The following is a 14,288-nucleotide window of genomic DNA, read 5'->3' as shown; positions in this document are numbered from 1 at the left end:
AGTAAGAACCTTTCATGTCATCCTAAGCAATATCTTTGTAACCCAGATGGTTTACCGCGTCAACTTTTTTTGATTGCTTTGCTACTCTGGGTCATAAGCACATATTATTTTTATATGGTTTAGTGTATTGACTGACTGGATTGATCTATGATAGAAGTATATCTTTTATTACTTGCACACTAGTTATTGTTGTGTAAGCAGTTGTTATTAGCAACCACAAATAGAATTTCAATTGCCTGCCCAAGTGTCTTTTATTCTTGTATCCATTTTTCTCGTACTTTTAAGAGATCCATAACCAACAGCTATAAATCATTGTTGACTAAATTCATTTGCTTGCTACCAAAATAACACATTTGTTTTCTTCTCTCAATCAGATGAGCAGCATCAAAAAGCTACGTCCACGGCTGAATGCTATTCTGTTCAAGCTACAATTTGAGGAACAGGTGATTAACATCAGACCTGACATTATGGCTGTCACTACTGCCTGTGAGGAGTTAAAGAAGAGTAAGAGATTTGGAAACCTGCTGGAGCTGGTGTTGCTAATAGGAAACTATATGAATGCTGGGTCTCGCAATGCTCAAACATATGGCTTCAACATCAACTTCCTCTGCAAAGTGAGTCCATCATCTCAAAAGATGTAGTCAGAACCACTAAAATGAGAAATACTACATTTGCAATGCAGCACTATGCAGACACACCAGGATTAACAAGCTAAAATTACAACTTATACATTCACTGAATAGAGCTTGTGAAAACTAACAGAACAAACATTTTTACAAAACATAACATACAATTTGCTGGAGCAGGAGATCTCACGTCAAGACCAGTGATGATTTTTGCTTGCACTCTTCAGTTCAAAAATGTTTGTGTCATACTTTGCTGGGCGATAGGGCATCTGGGATCTTGGTGAACTGTGAGGTAAAAGATGTATCTCCTTAAACAATAATAGTTACGAATTGAAAACTAAGAGGAAGGATTGAAAGGGAAGGTGAATTCATTGTCACTTCAGCAGCAAAAAGAGAATTAAACAAGAAGCCAAACTCAATTAAGTGAAGGACGAAAAGGACAGTAAAATAGGAATAAAATGTAAAATGTGAAATTTTTAAAATCCCCAAAAACATTTCACTACCTGAAGGAATGAAAATCCTAATGGACCAGAGTGTTTGGTTGTAGGTAATAGTGATTGTGGTGTTAAAAAAGGTGCACAATTTATTAATGGACTTAACTTTTTGTGACGAATATTAATAGCAGTTAGTACCTATATGCAGCATCTTCATGAAACTCACTAGTGAGGTTAAATGTGAGATGCCATTTTTGCAAAGTTAGCAGCAGAACACTGGAAGTTGTCTAGTAACCTCATACAATTCACAATTTATGAGCTAGTTCTTCCTTATGCACATACTTACAAATTCAGAGATAGGCCATTCAGCCCCTTGAGCATTCTCTGCCATTCAATAAGAGCATGAGAGAAACTGATTGTGACCTCAACTCCCCTTTGCTATATCTTTAACTCTCTTGTCAATCAAGAATCTATCTAAACTCAGTCTGAAAAATATTCAATAACGCTGCCTGCGCTGCTCTCTGGGAAGAGTTCCACGCAAAAAAAGTTCTTTTTGTCCTTATGCAGAACGGAATATCCCTTACTTTAACCTATGTCCCCTAGCTTCTGGACTCTCCCTTGTTTTAACTGATATCACTAGTTCTAGATGCTTCCAAAAAGGGAAACATCCTTTCAGCATCCATGCTCTCAAGTTCCAAAGAACAAAGAACAACCCAGCACGGGAAACAGGCCCTTCGGCCCAACGAGCCCGCACCGCCGCATCATCCTACACCTACCCTGCCCTGTGTGTATGTGAGTGGAACCCCTAACTTAGCCAGATTTAGGGGAGAATAGTGTCAATTTGGTATACCAATCAGCCTAAGAGCACATCTTTGGGGTGTGGGAGGAAACCGGAGCACCCGGAGGAAACCCACGCAACCACAGGGAGAATGTGCAAACTCCCACAGACACAGGCCCAAATCCATGTATCTGCACAGCTAGCAGTGCTAGCCACTGAGCTGTTGCGGCGCCTGTCTACTGGTCCAGGATCAAGCACGCACACCAACACAAAGTACTAGGCCACTCCCGGAACCTCCGAGAGCAGCCCACGCACGACCCACCGTGTGCATGCCCCTCATTTGACAACAAGGTGGACCGACACCTGCGGAATAAAAAGAGATAAACGTTAACATGTAAGTCTACATTTCCGGTGTCTCCCGAGGCTCTGACCCTATTTAATACCCTCTACTATAACCCTCCATCCTTGTTTCGCTCTTGTGTCTATCTAAGTAAACCTTAAACAAGTCCAACATGCCTGCCTCCACCACCCTACTCGGTAGCGCGTTCCATACCCCCACGACCCTCTGCGTGAAGAACCTTCCTCTCATATCCAAATTATACTTCTCCCCCCTCACCCTTAGATCATGACCTCTCGTAATTGTCCCCAATCTAGGGAACAGCCTACCACTATTGACTCTATCTATTCCCTTCAGTATTTTATATACCTCTATCATGTCCCCCCTTAACCTCCGTCTTTCCAAGGAGAATAGTCCCAGTTTCTCCAACCTTTCCTCGTAACTCAGTCCTTCCATGCCAGACAACATCCTGGTAAACCTCCTCTGCACTCTCTCCAGAGTCTCCACGTCTTTCCGGTAGTAAGGTGACCAGAACTGGACGCAGTACTCCAAATGCGGTCTAACCAACGTTCTGTACAACTGAAGCATTAGACGGCAGCTCCTATACTCTATACCCCTTCCTATAAAGGCTAGCATTCCATAAGCTTTCCTCACAACCTTCTCTACTTGTGTCGCCACCTTCACAGACTTGTGAACCTGCACTCCCAGGACCCTCTGTATTTCTATAATCCTAATCGGTCTACCTTTTATCACGTAGCTCCTCTCTGCATTATTCCTTCCAAAATGCATCACCTCGCATTTGTCAGGATTAAATTCCATCTGCCACCTATCTGCCCAATATACCAACCTATCTATATCCTGCTGTGTCACCTGACAATCCACTCAGTATCCGCCAATCCTGCCATCTTGGTGTCATCTGCAAACTTGCTGATCACACCACCTACGCTCTCTTCCAAGTCGTTTATATATACTACAAAGAGGAGAGGTCCCAGTACTGAGCCCTGCGGCACACCACTGATCACTGGCCTCCAGCCCGACAAGGTCCCCTCGACAACTACTCTCTGTCTCCTATTGCCCAGCCAGTTTTCAATCCACCTAGCTACCTGCCCTTGTATCCCATGTGCCTTAACCTTTTCTACCAGCCTACCATGAGGGACTTTGTCAAATGCCTTACTGAAATCCATATAGATGACATCAACGGCTCGCCCATCGTCAACCGTTTTTGTCGCCTCCTCAAAGAATTCTACCAGATTCGTAAAGCAAGACCTCCCCCTAACAAAGCCATGTTGCGTATCCCTAATCAGATCACAATGCTCCAAATGCTCATACATCCTACCCCTAAGAATTTTTTCCAATAATTTTCCTACCACTGATGTCAAACTCACTGGTCTATAATTACCAGGGTTATCCCTACTACCTTTTTTAAACAGCGGTATAACATTAGCTACCCTCCAGTCTTCTGGGACCTCACCTGTGTCCAAAGAAGAGACAAAGATTTGCGTCAGAGGCCCAGCAATGTCATCTTTCACCTCCCTAAGCAGCCTGGGATAAATACCATCAGGCCCCGGAGCTTTATCCGTCTTTATGATACCTAAAAGCCTTAGCACTTCCTCCCTCATAGTGGATATTTCCTGCCACTGATCTACAGCTCCCTCCAAGACACTGCACGACACCGAACCCCTCTCCTTCGTGAATACCGACGCAAAGTATTCATTCAGGATCTCCCCCATTCCCTCCGACTCAATACATAACTCCCCTCCTTTGTCCCTAAGAGGACCAATTTTCCCTCTAACCACTCTCTTGCTCCTAATATAGGAGTAAAATGCTTTTGGATTTTCCTTAATCCTATCAGCCAAAGCCATTTCATGCCCTCTCTTCGCCCTTCTAACTCCCCTTTTTAGCTCCCTCCTACTCTCTCTATATTCCTCCAGCGCACTCTCCGTACCCAGTTGTTTTGACCTAACATATGCCTCCCTCTTCTTCCTGACCAAGTCTTCGATACCCCCTGTAATCCAAGGCTCTCTAATCCTACCTTTCCCATCCTTCCGCTTTACCGGCACATGCCTTTCCTGCAACATTTTCAGTTTGCCCTTAAAAGCCTCCCACTTGCCAACTGTGGACTTGCCAGCTAAAAGTCCCTCCCAATCAGTGTCCTTCAGCTCCCTCCTAATCCGGCTATAGCTCGCCATCCCCCAGTTCAGCACCCTCCCCTTCGGACGGCACTCATCCCTTTCCATTTTTATCCTAAAGTAGACGGACTTGTGGTCACTGTTAGCCACATGTTCGCCTACCTCAACCTCAACCACCTGCCCCGGCTCATTACCCAACACTAAATCCAGTATAGCCCCCTCCCTAGTCGGGCTAGTTACGTACTGCCCTAGGGACCCTTCCAACACACATTTTACAAATTCCTCTCCCTCCGTACCCCCAGCTCTAGGCCCCCTCCAATCCACTCCAGGAAGATTAAAGTCACCCACTACAACCACCTTATTCTTTCTGCACCTATCCAAAATGCCCCTGCAAATACCTTCCTCCACTGACCTAGGGCTGTTGGTGGCCTATAGTATACCCGTAGCATTGTAATCTCTCCCTTTTTATTCCTCAACTCCACCCACAGCGAGTCAATCCCTAACTCCTCCATATTGTCCTCCCTCTGCACTGATGTGATGTGCTCCTTTACTAACAGTGCCACCCCTCCACCTCTCTTCAACCCTCCTCTGTCACACCTAAAACACTTATACCCAGGAACATTCAGCTGCCAGTCCTGACCTTCACGTAACCACGTCTCCGTTACTGCCACCACATCTAACTTCCTCACAAACATCAAGGCCCTAAGCTCATCCGTTTTTCCTGTCACACTCCTCTCATTGAAACAGACACAGTCCAACCCACCAGTGTCCCTCGGAACCTCCTTCTCCCTGATAATTTTTCTTTCACCCAACTCTGTCCTGGCCCCAGTGTCTAATGAGCTATCAGTCACATCCCCACCCCCCCTCCCTATTAGTTTAAACCATTCCTAAACACACCAGCTAACCTCCCTGCTAAGACACTTGTCCCCCTCCCATTCAAATTCTCCCCATCCCTCCTATACAGTTGCCCTTCTCTCATAAATACCTCCCAGTGGTCTACAAAAGTAAAGCCCTCTACCCTGCACCAATCCCTCAACCATGCATTCAGCTGCATGATTTCATTATTCCTAGCACTGCTGGTACTAGGCAGCAACCCAGAGAATGCCACCCTGGAGGTCCTGCTCCTCAGTTTGGACCCCAGCTCCCTAAATTGCCTACGTACATCTACCCTATTCCTCCTTCCTACGTCCCTCTCCCCTACGTGTATTATCACCTCTGCCTGGGTCCCCTCCCCTTTCAAAATTCCCTCTACCCTTTCCGTTACGTCCTGTACCCCTGCTCCAGGGAGGCAGACCACCATCCTGGAGTCACGCCTCTGCCCACAGAACCTCCTGTCAATGCCTTGGACCCTCCCATCCCCCACCACTATCACATTGCCAGCCCCCTTCTGTCCCTCTAAATCATTCTGTCCCTCCTGCCTATCCTTTTGTGCCCCTGTCGATGAATCTTCGGGGGCCACTGGGGAGGCCTGAGGACCATGACTATTCTTCTTCTTCCTCTTTTTCCGCCTAACAGTCGTCCACCCATCCTGCTCTTCAGCCCTTGGGACCTCTTCCTGCTCATGGTTCCTAGCCATTATCTCCTCGTTTTCCCTGACCGGAAACGCATCCTCCAAACGCCCCACGAGTTGCCTGACCCAGGCCCTCAAGCGCTGCAACTCTAAACATTTAACACAGATGTGGACCTTCGGGAGACGTGATGCCACCAAGAACTCCCACATGCGGCACCTAACACAGCTTATGTTCCTCCCCATAGCCCCTGCCATGTCCCAACCTCCTGTATGTGTCAGAAGTTAGAAAACTGCAACTCACCTTCTCTAAGCCTGCTCTCGCCTAAGCCCAGCGAGCCAAAGCCCTTCTCACTCAGCTCCCACTCACTCTGCTGCCCGCTCCCGACGCTGCCCGCTGTATGCCGCTACCTCCTTTTTATACCCCCTGCTCCCCCTTCCCGACTATCCCCTTGCCTAACTTCCGGTACGGAAGTAAACTACACTCTCACAAACCCCGCGAACCGGAAGTGCAGTCAGAAAGTGATTCAGAGTAAATCCAGTACTCACCAAAGCCACAGCCACCAGGTACACTGCTCCGGAGAACAATGTCCCTCAGGACTTGTGTTTTAATAAGATCACCTCTAACTCTTCTAAACTGTGATGGACATATGTCCATTCTTTCCTCATAGGATAACTCCCTCAATCCAGAAATCAGTCACTGAACCTTCTTTGGACTGCTTCTAATGCAATTATATCCTTCCTTAAATAAGAAGATCAAAGCTGTAGCAAGCAGTACACTCGTAATCTCACCAAAATGCGACATAATTGCAGATAAACATCCCTAATTTTATAAAAGCAATTCGCTGTAGATGCTGGAATCTGAAATAAGAACAGGAAATGCTGGGAAGGCTCAGCAGGTATGACAGCATCTGTGGAGAAAGAGCAGAGCTGACATTTCGAGTCTGGATGACCCTTCGTTGATAATAGAAAATAGGATGAGATTTATATTGTTGTGGTGAGGGGGCGAGGAGACCAAACGCAGTTTAAGGGATCGCTTTACAGAACCCCTTTGGTCTATGCACAAACATGTCACTTGCCATTTTAACACACTATCCTACTGTCATGTCCATATGTCCATCCTTGCCTGTGGTAGTGCTCCAGTGAAGCCCAATGCAAACTGTATTAACAGGACCTCATCTTCCTATTAGGCATTTTACAACCTTCCAAACTTAACATCGAGTTCAACAACTTTAGACTCATGATCTCTCTTCTCCACTTTCACTCCATTTCCATCAATTTATTTTACATTTTACATTTATTTTCATTTCTTCCATTGTTCCATTTTTCAATTTTTTTAAATCTCGCTTTTCATTTTTTCCCTTACCACTGCCTACCCACCCCACTTAGGCCATCTATTAAATGCCTCAGGTTGATCTTTGACACGCTGCTTAACTTTGTTCTGCCATTTGCATATTCTGATCGCTTAATGTTGTGCTATCCCACCGTTCTTTGCCTTTATCATCACAATTTACATTCCCTTTGTCTTTTTGTCCATGACATCTTGGTCAATCTCTCCCATCTCCACCAATCATTGGCTCTCTATCTAGCTCCCACAGCTCTCCCCCTCCCCCACCTCCTTCACCATAACAGCATAAATCTCATCTGGTTTCCAATTGTGTTCAACTCTGATAAAAAGTCATCAAGACATGAAACATTAACCCTCTTTCTCCACAGATGTGTCAGACCTGCTGAGATTTTACAGCATTTTCTATGTTTGATACCTATTTTTATATTCTATTCCCTTGCAATAAGTGACAACATTCCATTTGCTTTCGTAATACTTGCTGTTCTAGCATACCAGTAGCTGGATCCTTCTGGACATTGAGCTCTGAAATCTCTTCCCATTTAACTAATATGTAGATTTTTAAATCTCCTTGGCAAAATGGACAAAGTTCACATTTCCCTGCATTGTATTCCACGTACCAATTTTTTGTTCACTCACTTAACCTATGTTCAACTCTTTACAGAGTCCTTGGGAATTGGAGTGGGTGAGGGGCAGAGCATGGGAAGGTTTGTTGATCTCTGGTGGATTTTATGGTTTTGGAGCAAGCGAGGCCGTAAAGTCCTGCCTCTTGTGTCCCCTTCACAACTTTGTTTCCTACCTTTTTTTTGTGGTCGGAAAAGTTAGCCACCACACATCCAGTTCCATCATCTAAGCCATTAATATTGATTGTAAACATTGAAGCCTCAGTGCTACTCCCTATGGCTTGTTACATCTTTTCAACCTGAAAATGACCCATTTACACCGACTTTCTCTCTGTTTGCCATTAGCTACCCAATCTTTTATCCATGTTAATATGCTACCCTCTACACCGTGGGCTCTTATTTTGCATAATAACATTTGATATGGCACTTTGTCAAATGCCATCTAGAAATCAAGGGTAAGATTTTCTGGTCCTGCCAGTGCTGGACTGGTGGGCAGGATGGGAAAATCCATTGTGTTTCCCACCTGAGTAAAAACGGTTTGAAATTTTCCACATTCAAGTTTCATGGTGGATTGGGTAGCCCACAGCACCATGTTAGGAACTGTGTTTTCATGTATTTGAATATCCTGAATGCTTATTAAAAACCTAGCTCACCAGAATCATGCTCCCTTCCAAATCAGCTAATTAGATTCACAACTGGAAACAGATGTGCGTCTGCGAAACTGCACTTCATTCGCAACCTCAAGATTTGTGCATGCAGAGCTCTCCCAACTTTCACTGTGCTGTGTTTGCAGCTGCTCCGATTCTGTACCAGGTTTGCCCAGGCAAAACCAGCAGGAATGGGGGTTGCTTGAAAATGAAAGCTTGACAGGATTTGGGGATGGTAGGGGGCTGAGGACAGAGGCAAGGGATAGTGCTGTAGGCAAATAGTAGCTATTTGAGCTGAGGTGGGGGGCAGACATTAATGGTACCCGTGGGCGAGGAAAGAACAGAGATATATGATTTGGGAAGGGGTGGACAGAGGCATGTGACCAGTGGGAGCGATGGGGGAATTAGTCAGGGCCAGCAGCAGAGATAGCCTTGAGCCATTGCACTGTATTTTGCTTGAACTAGAAAGCAGAGGCAGAGGAACTTCAAGTGATTCTTAAGAATGTGTTGACAGCTGCAAAGGATGTTCTGGGGATGGAATGCGTAAAATAAGGGCAAGAAAAATTTTTAACAATTACTCCCTAGTTTGGCTATGTAAGGTGATCTTTGCACAGTTCTGTTCATTGTCTGGCAAAAATGAGGAAGGGGACAGAATGGATGGAGCAAGCAACGCTGCCTTTTTCATAGCACTCAGGAGATGATCAACGGGCCTTTGCTGTCAGGCACGCCAAAGGCCTTGCTCGGAGGAACATGGGACAACTAGTTCCATCAAAACTTAGAAGCTGAAGCAGAGGGACCAAGTCACACATGACCAAGGGTGTACCGAAAATGCTTCCCTTACTACAATTGAGTAAGGGACAATGCTTCGGATGCCTTTGCTTGTCAAGGCACGTGATGTCTCACATCTGTTACATACTTCTGAATAAGCTGATACTGCTGGGACTGGCTTTGGACCAATCAGGTGGCATTCTCTAGAACTCTGTTCAAATCATTTTTCACATCATTGTGTCTTCCTGCACTTGACACAACCTGACGCACCAAAGGGAGGATGAGTTGCCAAACGCGTAGGTGGAGGAGCTACATGTTACCTCTCATTAGGACATCTAGAGTGAAGAATTCAATAAGGGCAAGAAAATTGAGGCCTAAGAGGAAGAGGTTGTAGCAGAGGCTAGACGCAGTAGACATGTCTGTGAAATCCTTATAGCCTCAAGATTCCATGACAATGTTCCCTCCATGCAAGCTCGACACAAACAACTTCTTTTCTATCCTCAGCATCTCAATGCACATTAATCTCCATATAAGTAGTCAGAATCTTGTGCGACAGTGACCTCATCCTTGGAAGGCTAGACAGCCTCTGAAACATGTCTGTCCTGATGTGGGATAAGAACTTCACCAACATGTACTATGAAGAAATTAAACATGGCACAGTCTTTTCAAATGTCACAGCACCATTTCACTGTACCAGGGTGCCATGGTCAGTTAGCGCATCCACCTTGCAGCCTCTACTCTTATCCAATGAAGCCAAAAGAACCTCAAACCTGTTAGACAGTTGCAAAGACTAAGGTACCTGCATTGCTGCCCTCTCCTTCCCCTTACCTACACTCGCACTCTTCTGTCCCTGACCACGGAGAAGACCCAGTCCTAAGAGTTGTGACTTTCTCCCTGATGCATCGCAACATTTGTAGTTCAGCTTGTAACACACAAACTGAGTGGAAGCTGCTCGAACTTCAAACACTTAATGCAGACACATTTGCCCTGGATCAAACTGGCATGCAGGAGCTCCCACATGCTGCAGCTGTCACAACACCTGTCCTGCCACTTCCAATGTGCTCTAATTAACTATTTAATTAGTTTACTTCATTATATATATTTTAATTTTGTTTTTTGTATTTTTAACCTTACCTGCAGTTGTTATACTACTTTCAATCAGCAAATAATTAGCTTCTTCTATAACAGACTAAGACCACTTCCTGAAGGCAAAGAACATTAGAAAGCCTAAAGCAAAAGTTACCCAACTCTAATTAGTTATCTAACCTAATTAGTTACCCAACTCTCAGCATTTTATTTCAAGGCGTGTTCAAGTGCTAAGCCACACTAAGTTGGCTGCCTTTATATATTGCTAAGTGAAAGCTAGCTGTGTCAGTTAGATAGGGACGAATTTTACCTGCTCTACTAATGGATACCTTGTTAAAACTGTGTTTATGGCTGTGAACTTCAGAATTTAAACTCTGGATTTCAGTTAAGTGCTAACTACCAACAAAACAGAACTTCTACAAAACTACTTCTGCAAAAATATACTTCATTCATAAAATATCTAAAAGAACATTACAAACATTTCAAAATGGCCATCACCCAAAGTGCAATAGTATTCCGGTTTTATGCACACATCATGTTGCACTCCGAGATACTTCAGTACAGCCAAAGGAACATTACAAACACTTCAAAATGGTCATTATAAATGGTGCAAAGGTACTTAAGTTGTCTGCACAGATCAAATTGCACTCTGATATACGTGTTCATGTTTCGTTGCAGCAGATTCCAGTCCATTATGTTCTTTATAATAGCTCTGCACATTTCTTCAATTGTTATTCATTTCGCTTGATTTGTGACATGAGAAGTCGGTCAACAACATTATCAAAAACTCTATTTTAAATGTTATAATTTTAAGGTTGGTAACACAACTAATGTATCATCATTGTTGATTTATTGCTTGCTTTTAAAGCATTTTGAAGTCCTTCGTGTGACAATTTATTTCCAGTAAATGAAAAAAAATTAGATTGTAAAATTTTTAAAAAGTATTGTTCAGTAGACCTAAGTGAGAAGATTAGTAGCCAGGATCAGGGTTCAGCATGTTATAGTCAGCTCACTTAGTTTGCTGGTTCTGGGATAGTGGGAAACTAAGCAGTTTCTACTATGAACTAAATAGCCGGTCAGGCCTGGGTTCATGATCTAATCTGGAGGAGGATGAACATGGCTCACCGATGGTTTGCAGTATTTCTTTTGAAGCCATTTCTGTTTTTTCTAGTCCAATAATAATATTCCCCAAATGTATATTTGGGCTAATTCATTGGCAGCCTCTTTAAGTACTGCTGGAGAGGCTGCTTGCCACCTGGTACAAATAGGTAGTGCGCACATCTCTCATTCCGTCATTTATATTGGCAGTTTGCAATTAGGATCCTACAACTGCCATAGGAGCCTGATGTTTAAACTACCTTATCCGAAAAATGAGGGGAGGTGCTATTTATTGACATGTAGCCAGCCTCTCGTGAATTACATTAGTGAGGCCTTGACCATCACTCATTCAACTGAGGCATTGACTTCCCCCCCCAGTCCTTTCAGGAATTTTCAATCACTAATGCCTTTTTTCAGGTGAGAAATGGGCTGAAGTAATTTTTAAATCACCCCTATTAATCTCACCATTTTTTCAAGAAAAAACAATCTTTTCTTTTGGACTTTGCTACAATAAAAGCAATATAACCATTTTCTATGACTTGCTCTCATGTTCACAGCTAAATAGTAGATTCTGAAATCTGATCAAGTTCCTTATGAGCAAAAAATCAATATTTCTGTTCACTGTTCATCTAAGGGTCAAAGTATTTTTTTCTGACCAGTTTTTCCACAGTTAGTATTCCTTTTTATAACTCATTGACAGTCACCCAATCAAAACCAAGCTTCACCATTAAAAAAATACAGAACATGTGCATTAGGGTTAGGGTTCCATGACTAGCTGATCCAAATCGATATTTAAGTTTGAACAGAAGTGATATGGGCAAGGATCATCAAGTACTCCAAGTGTGGGATATGGGCAATGTAAAACATGTACAATTATTGAGATCTCTGTAGTTTTGGAAAATATTGCAGAAAAGTTACTCGGTATTGGATTCTTGAAAAGCCTGAGTTCTGTACTGATCAAAACAGTCACAATTTTTTGTTGCAACCTGTACTATCCTAACTATGTTAGAGGTTGTGGGTTTCAAGCAAAAAAAAAGCTGTGGTTTGATTCAAACAGATTTAAGCTAACAACAGATTTATTGAAGGAGCTTTTGCCTGTACAGAGTAGAAACTGAAACTGAATAGCAGCCTGTGTAATGCCCTAATGACATTGCCATCAAATCATGGGATCAGCTTTAAAAGCAATCTTAGAACCACTTAAATATGTAACACAATTGCGGTTCCTCTCTCTCCTGAGTCAATCTTTTGGGCTCATCAGGTTTTTCTGGAGGGTCTGGTGAACATTCAAATCTGTCATGGTGCTATTCAATAAAAATCTGGACTTAAAAGTCGTTATGATGGCCACAAGACAGTTGTTGTAAAAACCCATTTAGAAGAAAATCTGCTTTTTCCTGGTCATGACCACATGTGAATCCAGATCCACAATAATGCAGTTGATTCTTAAATGCCCATTGAAATGACCTAGCAAGCCACTCAGTTCAAGGGTAATTGGGAGTGTGCAATGACCGCTGGTCCAGCCAGTAGTGTCCATGTCCCATGAACAACAAAATTACAGGTGACTTTTCTCAGAATTCTGACCAATGCCAGGGGTTATGATAGGGGCTAGCAAGCTGTGTCAGGGAGTGGATGGAGGAACATGCTACTAATGGATGGGGGGAGAGGGGTGTCACAATGTCTTTCGATGGAGGGAGGAGGTCACCCAATGCACTGAGGTCGTGGAGCCTTTGCGGAATGGTGTCCAAGTGCTTTGAAGTGTGAAATGATTGCCATCCAGAGTGTGTCTGAGTGGCATGGATTACTCCATTATTCTCATCGTCATTGCACTTGGTCTTTTTGGGGGGGAGATTGCTCCCTAAATCTAAAATTTGTTCCTCCACTGAAATGGATATTTTGTCAGGAAACAAAACTTTGAAATAAATTTTTAAGACTACATTTAGCACAGGAGAATGAAATACAATGTTACCTCACAGCTTTACAATTTCAGCAAAATGATCAAAATGTGATCATGCAAAGGCAATGAAATATTCCTATTCAACTTGTGGACTGATAGAATATTTAATGTGGGCACACTGCAAAACATTCTCACTTGATGTAATGATTAATTACTATTTAAACCACATTCAAAATTCCCATTGATAATTACATAGTGAGAAAGGATATTAGTTCTGACAATGTGGAATCTGTATGGGTAGAGTTGAGAAATACCAAAGAGCAAAAAAAAAAATTTGTGGATGTAATATATAGACCCCCAAAACTGCAGTGGTGATGTTGGGAATGGCATTAAACACAAAATTAGAGGTGCATGTGATGAGGGAATATCGGTGATCATGGGTGATTTTAATCTGCACATTGAGCAAATCAAATTAGTCACAATGCCGTGGAGGAGGAATTTCTGGAGTGTATATGGGATAGTTTTCTTGACCAATATGTGGATGAACCAACTCAAGAGCAAGCCATCTTAGACTGGGTACTGTGTAATGAAAAGGGAATCATTGCCAATTGAGCTATACGAGACCCTTAGGGATGAGTGACCGTAACATGATAAAAGTTTTTCTCAAGATGGAGAGTGAAGTAGTTGATTCGGAGACTACGGTGCTGAACCTTAATAAAGGAAACTATGAAGATATGAGGCATGAGTTAGCCTTGATAGATCGGGGAGAGGTACTTAAAGGGATGGCAGTAGATAGGCAATGGCAAACCTTCAAGGTTTAGTCCTGTCTGGCACAAAAGCAAAATGGATAAGAGAGCCAATCCATGGCTCACAAAGGAAATTAGAGTGACAATCCAGTCTAAGGAAGAAGCATATAGATTGGCCAATAAATAATAGGTCTGAGGATTGGGAGCAGTTTAGTATACAGCAAAGAAGGACCAAGAGATTGATTAAGAAGGGGAAAATATAGTACAAAAGTA

General features: G+C 43.2%; 1 protein-coding gene across 1 annotated transcript in view; it reads left to right on the top strand.

Annotated features, from left to right (window-relative positions):
• LOC145348875 (protein diaphanous homolog 3-like) overlaps positions 1 to 14,288 on the top strand; it is a 527,933-nt gene that overhangs the window by 316,276 nt on the left and 197,369 nt on the right. Inside the window, exon 21 of the mRNA XM_080196908.1 lies at positions 375 to 614. Within this exon, the coding sequence (XP_080053034.1) occupies positions 375 to 614 (240 nt within the window). The remainder of the gene's footprint in view (positions 1 to 374; positions 615 to 14,288) is intronic.

The sequence above is a fragment of the Carcharhinus amblyrhynchos genome, chromosome 10 (assembly GCF_965287045.1).
Source record: "Carcharhinus amblyrhynchos chromosome 10, sCarAmb.v2.hapA, whole genome shotgun sequence".
Lineage (NCBI taxonomy): Eukaryota > Metazoa > Chordata > Chondrichthyes > Carcharhiniformes > Carcharhinidae > Carcharhinus > Carcharhinus amblyrhynchos.
Note: the sequence above shows the minus strand (reverse complement) of the source record. Positions and strands in the feature narration are given on the sequence as shown.